Here is a 15,159-nt window from a genome sequence, read left to right as displayed (position 1 = left end):
TGATAAATTGGACTGGACTGCCAATACTGATGCTCTGTGTAAGAAAGGTCAGAGCCGACTACACTTCCTTAGAAGGTTGGCGTCCTTCAACATCTGCAATAAGATGCTGCAGATGTTCTACCAGACGGTTGTGGCGAGCGCCCTCTTCTATGCGTTGGTGTGCTGGGGAGGCAGCATAAAGAAGAAGGACGCCTCACACCTGGACAAACTTGTGAGGAAGGCAGGCTTTACGGGCACTGAGCAGGCTTCTGTCAATAATTGAAAATCCACTACATCCACTGAATAGGATCATCTCCAGACAGAGGAGCAGCCTCAGCGAAAGAATGCTGTCAACGTCCTGCTCCACTGACAGACTGAGGAGATCGTTCTTACCCCACACTATGCGACTCTTCAATTCCACCCAGGGGGGTCAACGTTAATATTATACAAAATTATTGTCTGTCTGTTATACTTTCATTGTTATCAATCTTTAATTTAATATTGTTTTTTGTATCAGTATGCTGCTGCTAGATTATGTGAATTTCCCCTTGGGATTAATAAAGCTATCTATCTATCTATCTATCTATCTATCTATCTATCTATCTATCTATCTATCTATCTATCTATCTATCTATCTATCTATCTATCTGTCTGTCTGCAAGAGTGAAGGGTAAAGTGTATAAAACAGTAGTCAGACTAGCGCTGTTGTATGGATCCGAAACCTGGGTGATTAAAAAGGTGAATGAAAGGAAAATACATGCTAAAGAAATGAGAATACTGAAATGTATCGAACGACTAAGCTAGATAAGATTGGGGATGAGAGAATCAAAGTTATAGTTAAGTTGGGGAAATTTCTAATAAAATACAGGAAGGAAGGCTCATATGATACAAGCATGTAATAAGAAGAGAGATGAACAATTTGATGAGGTCTGGAAGGAGGAGAAGAGAATAATCAAAGAGAAAGTGGATGGACTATGTGAAAGATAATCTAAGGGAGAAAGAGCTATCAGGCAAGGATAAAACAGATGATAAAATAGTTGATAAAGTAGATCCAGTAACATTCTTTTGGCTTAAGGCCGGGTTTATACTTAATGCACCGCAACGTGTGCTCTGGCAGACACTACAGCTAAGCAAACGGTTTACTGTTTACTGTTTATACTTCTGCACATACTAAAAAAATCTGGAAGATTACAGCAGGGGGCAGTGGGGATATCATCATGGTGAGAAAACATTTTGGTTTCCCTATGTTGTGAATTTTCTGAAACATTCATTAAATTCCCAGGACACCTTGCCACAATATCTCTGAAAAGTATGGCTGTTTAATGATTACATCTATCAATCCAAGGATGTGCCTATTCCAGCATGCATTGGGTGTGAGGCAGAAACAATCCCTGGATGGGGCATCAACTCATCGTAAGGTTAAGCACACACATACACTAGTATTATTTTAGCATCACCATATTCCCAAAACCGCATATCTTTGGAAGGAAACTGGAGCACACTGTGGGAACCCACCAGGAAAACATGCAAACAACAGGAACAGAAGGGATATGACTTCCTGCGAGGCAGCAGCCCTACTGCTTTGCCACCATGCCGCCCCTACACATGTAATTATTAACAGTATGGATTATTTAAATGAAGTTAATGACTTATCTTTAAAATGTAACATACATGCATTAATGCATTTCATTATGAAAGTGATATCAAGTATACAGTAAATCTAAGGATTTTAAATGTCCAGAGAGCTGGAATATCATACAGTATATTTAATGTATTCTGTGTGGCAATTGCTGCCTGCCGCCGCTGTCAGTTCAGGCAGAAGCCACATAAGCACGTAGTGATTAACAACTGGGTCGGTTTTAAGATGACATTTACGACTGTCTACTTTAATGACAAAATAAACTACGAGATTAAACCTGAAATTTCCACATTAATCACAAAAGAGAACTTTTTTTGTGAATTCTCTGTAGCTCAAATACACTATCGTACATTCTAATACTGTTGCATCATTATGATGGGGAATATGCGACACTAGAATATAAAAGCACCACAAATGCATTTGTATGTCGGCGTTTTGCTTCACCACATCAAACCGTTCATCAAACGTTCAAGCACGCACATTCAACCTGTAGGGTATGCAAAGTGTCTTGCTATCACAGTTGATAGTAAACAGAGACTCTGATGTCACGTTCCAACTTAAACACACTGCACCCTCTGATTTTTTGCTGTTACTGCAACTCGTGTTAATTCCTGAGGACGTGCTCAAAGAACATGTCAGATGAATGCTAGGAACACATGGCAGCCATGATGCGTTCTGAGTGTGAAGTATAAACCGGTCCTAAGGGTGAATCACATACTTGGGGACATCAGTGAAAATTAAGGGGATGTACTTTAAAACTGAAGCCAGGAAGCACTTCTTTAAGAATTGTGGGACTCTGGGACAAACTACCAAGACATGTAATTTCAGAAGAAACCTCAACAACCTTTAAGAAATATCTGGATGAGGTATTGGGACAGCTTAGCCATTAGCTAAACAGATGGGTTTGACAGACTGAGTGGTCTCCTCTCCTTTGTTAAAATTGTTATGTTTTTATTGTACAATAGATGAGAATGAGGACTGCTCAAACATAGTGATTCCACATTAAATTGGGAAAGGCTTTGGAAGAAGAAGATTCTAATAATTACCTGCAGAAGAATTCGGTTTCCATCGTAGTCCACAGTTTGCCATCTGACATCACTAATAGGGGTGCAAGGATTGGGCAACATAGGAACAAGCTCACCGATACTCTTTACTCGAAATTCAACAATTGCATACTCAGTAGGAGTAGGATATTGGCCTTTCGGGAGCCTCTTCAGAGAAAGTTGTATTTCTGTGTCTATGTTGGAGTAGACAATAAAGAAACAGAAGTCTCCCTTCTTTTGGGATACACTCCTTTTGAGAATAAGCTGATACATTTTTACCATGTCCAAAAAGTTATTGTGGCTGCAGTAAATAGTGAAACGAACAATCTCCTTTCCATAGTGTACCTGCCGGATTGCCCATAAAGGAGTGCCAGAGGACAAAATAAAGTAATCTTGATTGCAAGCCATGTAGGGCAGCATGTGACCATTGACACTCTCAGTGTGGTGGTACTGCCATGGTGGCTTTTGAAGAGACTGGTGTAGTTTTAGGATCTGCTGCTCTCCATAGTCCTCTTGCAAAAACAAGATGACAGCCAGCGCAGGCTGAATCACAATTTCATATCTGGATTTTTTGGGTTTCTTCCAGTAGCCCCTTTCAGATACTCGAAAGAGTTTTAGGTCAGGGTGGATCCAAGCCAATATACTATCAATGGCTTTTTGCAGCACTTGCCCATTTCCCAAATCGGTGATTATGTGAACACTAACCAGAAAGGGGTCCTGTATATCACTCATGGACAGTTCACCTGTAAATGAAGGGGAAAAAAAAGATTATTTGCATGATCAGCTCCTTGTGGAAGCTGTACAGGGCTATTTTACTGCTTGCTTGCAACTCTTTACTAACGCCAAAGGCGAAACCTGACTATTCATATTATATTTTGCACAACCTGTTGCACAATACAGCATATCAAGGATATGTATCTAGATAAAAATTCACATAGAGGCAAAAATGTGAAAACTACATCCAGTGTGTTTATACAGTAAATGATTACAATATGCAAGCTTTCGAGGCAACTCAGGCCCCTTCTTCAGGCAAGATGCTTTACATGGTAAGCTTTTCTGTCCTCCAATCCAGCCTCTCCAGCACAAGGTTAGGGATTTAGAATGGCTTCTTCATTATATCACAGCACTAAACCTATTCTGTCTACTCCATTTATATCCAGAGTTAGACTTGCTGAAATACTAAATGTAATTATAATATGCCATTTCCTTGGAAGTGTTCATTAAAAAGAAAACAAGATAAAACATGCCATTAGCCTTGATATGCAGGCAGTTTCTGATAAAATATTGCAAGATGTGGAAGTGGGGCTCATTCAGTTAAAGATCCCAAGGAGCTATTTTTATGGGTTTTTTTTCCTAGAGTAAAGGCTAAACCAGAACTGTCCTTAAATGATTAACGGATTTACTATGTAGAAGCTCTCAGTGGAGTGTTAATAAGCTTCTAATCTGTAAATCTGACACTTTCCTGTCCTACAACACATTCTATGCTATTTTACAAACCCAGCTAAAAAAGGAAGGGTCTTTAAGCAGACGTTGGACAAAATTAGTAAATTTCTACAGGATTTATCAATCATTGATTTGATCTTCACATCCCATTATCATAGTGTGCCGAGGTAAGTGTTTATTTCAAATTCAGGGCAGTTTGACTCAGTCCTTCACAATATGCAATACAGAAACAATCATCCAATTGTAACATGCACCATTAAATCAAGCTGCATGCGAGAATGCATATTTTTACTATACATTTTTCATCATATAATCAAAAAATAAGCAATATGGAGCATGTTTAATTTGAAATTAGTCTAATCAAGCTCTAGGGAAATAAGCTTGATGCAGTAGGCAAACAGTTGGGTCAAACAGTTAATTAGTTAATCTTCAAAGCACAGGGCGAAGAAGCAAATCCCACTTGAGGAGGTTCACTGTAAGGCTACCATTCAATCTAAACCACATGCACTCTAACTGGTATCAAATGAGTTTGGTGATACTGTTCCCAAAGAATGATTTTCTACTAATCAGAAAAGACACTATATACTAAAACTACATGTGACTTTTTCTAGGATAACTTCATATTCATAGTTTTAACACGGTGCAAAATTCAATATAGTATGGGCTAGGAGACAAAACTTCATTCTCTCAAAGAATGTAATGAAGAAGCAGACTCAGTAATAAAATGTCAGTTACAGTATACCCTACAGTTAAAAAACTCTACAAACACACAGATATTTTAGGTTCCAAATTGCACATTCTGAGAACGTGTTGTTAATTTTGCAGAAGACAGGATAACCATAGATTTAGGACAAATGTAGTATATTTATTTGGATTAACCATAGCATTCCCAGCACATGGTTTCCAGAATCAGTAAAATGCAAATAACAGCTGAATTTTTGTGAATTTCCCCTTGGGATTAATAAAGTATCTATCTATCTATCTATCTATCTATCTATCTATCTATCTATCTATCTATCTATCTATCTATCTATCTAATTATTCTGAGATTTAATGGTAAATGGACTGTTAAAGCACTGATGCATAAAGCTGGGTCTGCTAAGAATTTGATGGGTGTAAGTTTTAAATATCAAATCTGCAATTAAAAGCACTGACTGATATATTTGTTGTTTTAATAGGTGGACCTTTTTTAAAAAGTAATTTTACGTACCAAATTCTATGAACTTTTCAGCCCATCTCGGTATATAACCTAGATTGCATTGCAAGACCAAATCCATGTCAAATTCAAGATAACCTTAAAGTTCAGTATTTTTTCAAGGCAAACTTATTATTTTACAGTAATGTGTTCCATATATAATTGTGTTCTGAAGTGAAGCATTTTTATACATTTTAAAAATACCTTGTCTGTTTGTGCAGCTTACAGTGGGACTAATGAGGATATGGGGCCAAAGGTGACCACACAAGAGTTTCATTGTACTCTGTACAAATAGCAATCAATCAGTAAATGCATGGGGAGAACATGCAAAACTTATCCAGACCCTGTTGCTGTGAGGCAGAAATAACAGCTCTGTGCTATGTGCAGAAGCCAGTATAAAGTGAGTGCTCTGAAGGCAGCTGCGGCAGCACCAAGCATCAGGGGGTGAAGGTGCAGACTGCAGAAATGGTTCTTGCTCAGCCTGTAAACTATCACCTTGTCTGGAGGCTCTTTTAGGCATGTCTCATATGATATTTTAGTAACATTTTAGTAGAAAAATGCCGACTGAGATTGTACTCCTGATGCATAGCCGACAATGAAGATCAGGGGAAACAATGACATATTGGTGAGTTGGTGGGAACATGTGTCACTGTATGGTTTTGAAACAGCCACTGAAATAATGAAATAAATGCAATAAAGTGACTTTTTCAATTATTATTTCCAAGTTGTCTAAAGAACACAATTCACTTCTGGAAATCAACATTCAGTGTCGGCAGCGGTGCATGGTGATGACTTTCTGAGGTGTATCCATGTATCTGGCGCTGAACAATGACACGGAAGAAGAGAATTGGCAGAGTGAATTGCACTGTCTCATTTTAAAAATGGCTGAATGTCATAACAATGTTTGCTTTGTGCCTTTCTTTCCTTCTGAAATTGACATGGATATGCTGTTTTCACATATATTTGCAATCTCAAGACACAGATCAATACTCTGTAACATTTGTAGCTTGAAAAATTAATGTATTTGGTAAGTTTTAAGGCTTTTTTATTAACCTTTGTATCCATTTTCAACACTGTAAGCTGCAAGAACAAACAAGGACATTTTTTAAAGTTATACAAATGCTTTACTTTAGAACAATGTTTAATGTGGCAAATTAATATATTCCATGATTGTAAAGAAATAACTTTGACTTGAAAAATACCAAACTTATTTTTTAAGTAAACTTTAGCTAATAGAAAAGTGACATTGCACTGAACTTCTGGACAGAACCTGCGTATTTTAACTCCATCATTTATTTGGCACTGTTTTTGGACTCTTTTGTCTTTATTTTTTTTATGTAGTTGTTTATGTTTTTTAACCATTTTACTAGAGATGTTTTCTCAGTGCCATTTTGCAGTATTGTATCTTTATTGTCACTGCCATTTTATGTTGATCCTTGCATTGTCTCAGCAATATTGTCTGCTGTCACTATGCCTGTTGCCAGTGATGTGATATTGAAGTCATGTGTCATAGAGCAGATAGAACAAGCTAATTAAATAGATAGACAGATAGATAGATGATTTATACACACACACATACACCCACACACCAGAATGACTAAAAAAAAAGGAAAACATCAGACTTGACAGTCATTGTCATAGTGAGGGATTATGCAGGTGTATTGCTGTTAGTATAAAGGAGCCCCAGTAGCTTTTTTTGACAAACTGAATAATTAATTGGCTGAAAGTAATTAGTGTTGGTTTATTAGAGGCTGGATGTGCAGCATTGTTTATAATGGCATTCAGTTTTGTATTAATTCTCCCCTTTGCTACTACCTCCAGTGAGTCCAGAGGGTGTCTCATAACTGAGCCTGCCATTTTAATTAGCATGTTGATTCAGTGGGCCTCTCTTGAAATCATGTTACCAGCCAGCACACCACAGAGTAGAAAATCACAGAGTAAAAAAAGAATATGTGAAGGATATCATTACCCACAATAAAGGACTGCAGTCTTCAAAGAAAAAAGTCTGCTATGCCATTTCTTATATATTTCTGTGTTACAAGACCAGTCCAACCTGTTATTGATGTGGACCCCCAAGTACTTGTAGGAGTGCACCACCTCTACATCCAGTCCCTGAACAGTGACCAGACATAGAGGATCTTTGGTGCGGTGAATTTCAATAGCCACTTCCTTGGTTTTGTTGATGTTTATTTGCAGACAATTCTTTCTGCACCAGAAAGGATTCCACTTGACTCCTATACTCTTGTCTTATCCCCCTTATGGGTACACCACATAAGTGCACAATCTTCTGAGAATTTCTGACATAACCTGATGTAATATTTATAGTCACAGGTGTACATAGTAAAGAGAAAAGGAGACAGGACTGTTCCTTGTGATGCTCCAGTGTTGCTCACATCCATATCATATATACAGTCCTTGAATTTCACAAACTGGAGTCTGCCCAACAGATTGTCCATTATCCAGGACACCATAGGCTCATCTACCTGTATATCTGTAAGCTTACACCTTAACAGGGATGGCTGGATGGTATTAAAACACTGTAGCAAACAAAAAACATAATCCTCACAGTGCCATCAGTTTTGTCCAGGTGAAAATGTGTTTTGCGGAGCACATAGATAATTGCACAATTCACTCCAATCTTTGTCCAATAGGCAAACTGCAGTGGGTCCACGTGGTCACCACAATAGGAGTCATATAGTCCAGGACCATCCTCTGAAAGGTTTTCATGATGTGATGTCTAAGTGCCACTGGTCTGTAGTCATTAGGTGAATGGAATCCTACCTTTTTAGGAACAGGAACAATGGATGTTTTCCACAGAGGTTGCACTTTCTAGAGCCTTAAGGACACATTATATAGGTGATAGAGGATACCACAAAGTTAGTCAGCACAGGCCTTAAAAACTCAAGGACTGACTCTCTCTGGTCCTGTGGATCTTTCTGTATGCAGCTTCCTCAGTTTTCTCCTTATTTTGTCTTCAGTTATGGACAGCCCATACTGATGATCCGAGGTGTACTTATCATTGGCCATTCCAGTAAATGTATTAGGAGTTATTAATGGAAAGCAATGTATTGTCTTTGAGGGTTCTACAGTGTCAACTCCTAAGTTCATTTTGTCTTTGATGCAGTGACTGGGTCCCTCAATATCATCCACATGTGACTCACACATCATTTGCCCGAATGTCATTTCTAAGAGCCATTTCAGCATCCATGCTCCACTTCCTCACTATACTGGTGTTAACACATTGCCATCTAATAATAGACTTGTAGCTAGGAAGAAATAGGAATCAGGTTGTGGTCATATTTGTCCAAAAGTGACACAGTAATTTACACTTAAAAAATGTTTTTAATATCTGAATAGAGCAGATCAGGCTTGTTATTTTCTCAAATTGAACAAAACACACACTGATAGAAGTTTGTCATGGTTCCTTCCAAAGTCATATGGTTGAATTCACCACATATAACAATGTAAAATGAGTTATCATTAACCTCCTTAGTGTTAGACACGAGTGTCACTCGGGCAATGGTATAGGCGCAGCTCGCATAAGACCAGAGGTTTACTCAGGCTGTAGAAGTACCAACAGAGTTAGTGCCGAGCATTACTTGAACAATGATATAGGTGTGCTCAGGCAACAGTGTAAATGTGCCTTCTCCTAGCCTCAAAATGGCGTCTTGTAAGAAAAGTCTCTCAGCAGTGATGACGAAGTGAATCTGTCTTCAGGAATTTAAATTGAAAAGGTCAGTGAAACCAAAAGTGATTCTGGTGAATCCAAAAGTGGCACTTATGTCACTCACACTAGATAGATAGATAGATAGATAGACTGTTTATCTTTATGATTATTATCTGTATCATTATTATACTTTTTACACTTCTGACTTTGTACTTTTAGTGTTTTACACATTTTAAAGTAGAAAGATGAGATTTAATAAAAAATTAATTTTTCAATCCAAAATATGTAATGCTTTTTACATATTTTTTGAGAAACAATGTAACGCTAAGGAGGTTAAACTGCTGGTGACAGATTGAATCATTTCCATTGCTGAGTACCCAATTGCAGAAGGAGGGATATAAACATTAGTAAGAATGTCTCCTTGAATAAGATGAAGTCAGTCCAGTATTAAAACAGTGTCAGGTATATCAGGTTTACGTCTGCTCTCCATAAAACATAAAATGCCACTGTACATGTGTTCTCCATGACTCTCTATAACAGTAGACAGTTCATCTATATTATCTGACAGCAATCAAATATCTCCCACTACAATGGATGGCAGACTAGTTCTAAATTCTTTTCGCCTTGGTTTTATTGTCATGCCAGCACATAATCCTCTCCAACTTCACTGAAACAGCTCTTGAGGTACAATGAAATTGAGCTGTTTAGGTGCTCGCAATCTCAGCCTAAGTAGCTGATTATAGGAGTATTTAATACAACCCACTTTTATTTCTCAGTGTCTTTTATGTCTCCAGGTGTTCCAAACATAAAGTAGCCTTCAGGTCCTCTTCACAACCCCTACTAAGTAAGATGCAGCCCATCTGAAGTGCAGTCAAGACAATTTGGCACCTGGGTTTGCATTGAGGCAGATCATCAGTAAATTGAAAATTCATTTATCCAAGTTCTAGTGGCTGCTAGCATGAAACCTTATCAAATCTAATCTTAATAAAGACTAGTAACTAGGAAAACAAGTTCAAAAATAAAAAGAAACAACAGAGAGAACATGGAGTGTCTGTAGAAAGGGTGCTAGTATGCACATGCTATAAAATATGGGGACATCCTTTACTTACTGTTCAAACTTTGGGTTCTTATTTATTCAGTCAGTCATTACCCAACCCACTATATCCTAATACAGGGTCACGGGGGTCTGCTGGAGCCAATCAGGGTGCAAAGCAGGAACAAATCCCCGGGCAAGGTGCCAGCCCACTGCAGGGAACACACACACACACATACCAAGCACACACGCCAGGAACCATTTAAGATCGCCAGTGCACCTAACCTGCATGTCTTTGGACTGTGGGAGGAAACCCACACAGACAAGGGGAGAACCCATGGGTTCTTATTATTAACATAAGAATTTTAGCAACAGTTAGTGTCCCACTAATCAATTTAGTATCAAAATGTTTCTTTTGAATGTTTGGTTAGATTAACAATTCTGGTACAGTATTTGGTGTTTTGATTCTTGTTTGTTTCTGTAGCTGTGATGGTGTGGGTCTGCTCCATGCTCCCTCTTCCATTTTGGGAGCCTCTTGAGCTGATGAGCTAAGCAAATGAGGACAAACACACCAAGCAAGGGGATGGTGAAAAGTGCACAGTGCTTTTAACTAAATAAATCAAAACAAAAGTTTTCAAAAAGTGCAGTGTTCCTCTTATAATAAATAAATAATTCATAAAAACAAAGTGCAAATACATAAATCTATTAAAATGAGGTTAAAACTCAGGGAGGAAACTATATTTTTATCAGTCAGCCTGCCTTGGTGCCTCTTTAAAAATTGGACTCCTCTTCAGCTTGCCCTCTCCGGACTGAGGAGAAGTCCTCCAGCAGGTGGAGACAACCTTCTTCTCCTGGCCTGTGTCCCCATTGCCCAATCCTACAGCATCTATGGGGAGCCAACCGTGCCCTGCTTCGTGCCCACCTCAGCTTTTCCAGTCTCCACCTTGCAAAAGCACGCTTTGTCCTCTCATCACTGCCGATCCGTTGGCTCCTCATTGGCGAAAGCACACTCCTGAGCCTTGTGGCCACTCCTGCTACTTAGGCATTTAACAGGAGTGATTCCTAAGCCCTCTCCTGAGCGCCAGCCACATGTTCCTTCCTGGGGCTCCACACCCGTTTGCCTGTTTCCTCTCATTACAGCTGCTCACTCTCTCACACTCCTGTCTCTCTTCTTCCTTTCTTTAAACTCCCTTCTCTCTTCTTCTTTTTTTTCCTTCTGCTCTTCTTCTTTTCCTTTTTTCCCCTCTTGCACTCGTGCTTTCCTTCTTAAAACGGGGACGTGGCACATCTACGACAATCAGCAGCTCACAGTGCCAGTTAGGGTCACGGGCGATCCTGCACCTGTACAATAAGTGCAGGGCCACCCACTCCCACATCATGCATGAGAACTGCTCTCGCAACACTACCATGCCCCCTAGCATTTAACAACCCCCACCCCAAACACGCAAGACGGCAATTATTTATTTAAAAGATGCCAATCAGCTGCGGACTTCAGTTTACCACAGTGGCTTTTCGTACTCTTGCTGGTTTAGCATTTATAATCTACTACACTCATTTAATCCTTCCAAGTAATGGTCTTTTCCTCCATTCTTTGGCCACTTGCTCTCTTCCATTATTCAGATCATAAGAAAGGTTTGGACCATATCATGAGAATTCCTTGAATGGAAGTTGTGTTAGCTAATATCATGCAGCTTCAAAATGCACAAAAAAATCTAAGCCAAAAGATTACCATGAACATTTTGCATATTTTTGATGAGGTTGTTGCTCTGAGAGTTGAACTAAAAAAATTAAGTTAAGGTAAGAACTTTCTAATGTAAAATCATCTTTAACAGCATAAGGTTAAGGTTACTGGAGCACCAAAGACATTTAAGAGGTTTATGCCTTTATTGTGGTAACTCTAGATATGGTTTTACTAAATGCCCTAAATTGGAAAGAAAACAAATGAACCTTCCATATGTTGGGGTTGTATTGTCTAAAAAATAATTTAACAGTGTCCATTAAATTTAGCAATGTATGCGATTACCAAGCAAGGATTGATTTTGTGTCTGCAAATTTTTTACCTAAAAATTCTATTTTATATTTTCTGATGTTTAGATTTCTCAGATTTGTTATTTCTTACATTTTTTTGAGATTTTTACCAGCCATACACTACCGGTCAAAAGTTTTAGAACACCTCACTCTTTCCAGTTCTTCTCCAAATTTAACAAGTTGAAATGTAATGAATGACTTAAAATGATGAAAAGGTAAGCAGTAAACTACCAGGTGTTTAAATTTAAAGTATAGTTTAGCAAAAGTTGAAAAAAAATTAAAAATCAGAATATTACAAATGAGCCTTCTTCAGGGAACAACTAACAGATGTTCTGAAGCAATTAAAGCAAATTAAGCCTTGTGGGATGAACGAAACAATTTGCACAAGTGTCCCAATTTATGCTGATTGCTTAAAATCCCCCCATACCTGTCATAAAACAGAGTTGGAATGAACCGTGTTACTATACCCTCTGAAGTTCTAGTTGGACAATATTACACTGTAGAAAGTTGTAAATTCAAGTGATAATGGCAAGAAAACAGCAATTGACAAATGAAATGAGACAATTTTATTACCCTTAAAAGCGTAGGTCTTTCAATTAGAGAAATTACAAAAAAACAATCAAAGTGTCAGTGAATACAGCGTCCTACACAATCCAAAGACAATTGGAAACTGGAAAAAAACTCTGATAGGAAGAGATCTGTCAGACCCAAAGTTAGAACACAGTCAGGAGACAAGTTTCTGAGGGTCACCAGCTAGGCGCCTCACAGCACAACAACTTCAAGCACAGCTTAACTGTGTTCGTAAAAAACAAGTCTCAGTTTCAACTGTGAAGTGGAGACTTTGTGCTGCAGGTTTGACAGGGTGGGTGGCAGTAAGAAAGTCATTCCTTAAAGGACAAACAGGACCTTGAAATACTGGCTGTGCACTACTGCAGACTGGACAAAATCTTCTCTTCATAGTAGAAACTGAGACTTGCTTTTTTATGAGTGACTTCCGGTTCATTCCAGCTTTTGACACTTGAGCCTTGTGAACTACCAATGGTCATGGCTAGAGCTGCAGCTTTGTTTGTACCTACTCACAGGTGTTAATAAGATGGCATCTTTAGCAGCATCAGAGCCTTCACCAGCACACTTAATTGACAAAGTGGGTAGCCGGAGTGGCATCTGGAAATGCTTTGATTTTGTGCCAAATAGGGACAGAAAACCACAAAATACATGATTTATTTGATGTATTATTTCTACACATTTTGCTAGCAGATTCATTATAATTAATAATAATAATCCAAACTGTGCCTGTATACCTACAGTATGTCAAACTAGATGTTACAGATCAGGCAAGTGATATACATCAGGACATTTGCTTAAATTAAAATTTAAAAATAAAAATATCTTAAAAATGTTTACATTAGCAGTGCAATATAATTATGTGCTGAAACATGTATTTATGCTCGGTAGCTAGACAAATTGAGTGATTAGCACGGCTTTATGTATTAAGTCAGTGGCTGGGACTGAATCAGCAGCAACTTGGTCCCTGTGATTGTTCATTACAATTAGTCAATAACTCCAAGTATTACATTTACAAAGTATTTAAGGCAAACAAATTTAGGTAAGTTGTTTTGGTAACGTCACACAATTTACAGAGCTGAATGTCTCAATAAGATGGTCTCTAACATAAGCACTCACTGCAATCCTGAAAACTAAAATATCTTAAAATGTTAAGGACAAGCAAATGAAAAAGTCCCATAGTTTGTGGCAATCTTGTTAAAAAAGAATAACCTGTGGCTGTACAGAACACAGAAGGCTGTATTATTTAATGGATTTATCTGCTGACAAGCCTGCCTATTTTACAGACACTGCTGACCCCAAGTGCCAGCAGTAAATGGCAGCACATTTACAGAATATACAACACTTGCAATTATATTGTATTAGAATAGGATTTCTTAAGCTAATAGTGTTCATTTCGGCATGCTCTATTTACTGTAAACTAATTGAATTGGTGCAATAAAGCTGTCCACACATCTGCAAATAATAACAGCTCTTATTGCCTTACATTTCACAAGAAATACAATCTAAGTGACTAGCAGAGAACTGCAAAGTGCAGCCACACAGCACAAAAGAGGAACGCCAGGGCCGTGCAGAAGAAACAAACCCCAATAGTTCCTATTTCTGATTTTAGCTTCCTGTGCTATAGTTAGGCTAATGCCTTTTCCTAAAGCAGAGATTAGTGATCTAATAGGAGACATAATCCCCACATTGTGATGAAACCTCACAGCCGCAAGAAGGCTGTAGAGCTCAAGTTGCTGTTTTCAGCTCTGCTTAGATTGCTCATTCACATTTATAATACAGTACTTCACACTTGGAAAGTTACAAATACAGGAAACTGTCTGTAATCATTAGAAACTGGAAACAAAAGAAACATGTCAATGCAGGACACACAGACAAAAAAGTAATATCGGGGCATAGTGCCCTTGTGATGATTCCCCACAACCTGAATCATCCCAAGGGAACTACAAGTACTAAAAATGGTGTGGTCATTATTTTTAGAAAACACACAGAGGTTGTTGTTAAAATATCATCAGATGTCATGATTTCTGGGTTTGGGTAATGTAATTATACATTTTTTCCTAGGAGCCAAATTATTATTGTATTGTATTTGGATTTCAGCTAATGCCATTTTGGATATATTGCAAGCATGCTGTTTATTGTTGTCATGATTACTGTTGGTCATGTAATCACTAACCATATGATGTGTGATGTCGTCTAAGGATGCCTACATAAGATGCTGTGTGTGTTTAGCCTACTTTCAAGTATTTGAGTAACAAACTTTATTACTTTATCATCATATTTGCCTGTTGAGGTTTTGACCCATTTAGCTAAACTTACTGATTTTGTGTATTGGTTTTTATTTTGTTACTATTGCTCTCTTTTGACATCTGCTTTGGTCGCCTTTTGGCCATTTTTAAACTGTCATTTTCAGGACAAATGTCTGTTTTGTTCATCCAGGCTCTTCATCACTTGTTAGGAATTGTTTATTTCAAACTGGCCTGGGCTGTCTTAACCACGTCTTAGTAACAGCAAAGTACTCACTTGTTACCACCTATCTCACTCTCTCCTGCCAATGGTTTGATAGTT

General features: G+C 38.2%; 1 protein-coding gene across 1 annotated transcript in view; it reads right to left on the bottom strand.

Annotated features, from left to right (window-relative positions):
• LOC120523677 (protein FAM124A) overlaps nt 1–15,159 on the bottom strand; it is a 76,247-nt gene that overhangs the window by 32,797 nt on the left and 28,291 nt on the right. The window contains exon 3 of the mRNA XM_039745218.1: nt 2,665–3,404. Coding sequence (XP_039601152.1) covers nt 2,665–3,404 — 740 coding nt within the window. The remainder of the gene's footprint in view (nt 1–2,664; nt 3,405–15,159) is intronic.

This window comes from Polypterus senegalus, chromosome 2, assembly GCF_016835505.1.
Source record: "Polypterus senegalus isolate Bchr_013 chromosome 2, ASM1683550v1, whole genome shotgun sequence".
NCBI classification, from domain to species: domain Eukaryota; kingdom Metazoa; phylum Chordata; class Cladistia; order Polypteriformes; family Polypteridae; genus Polypterus; species Polypterus senegalus.
This window is presented reverse-complemented; position numbering and strand designations above follow the sequence as displayed.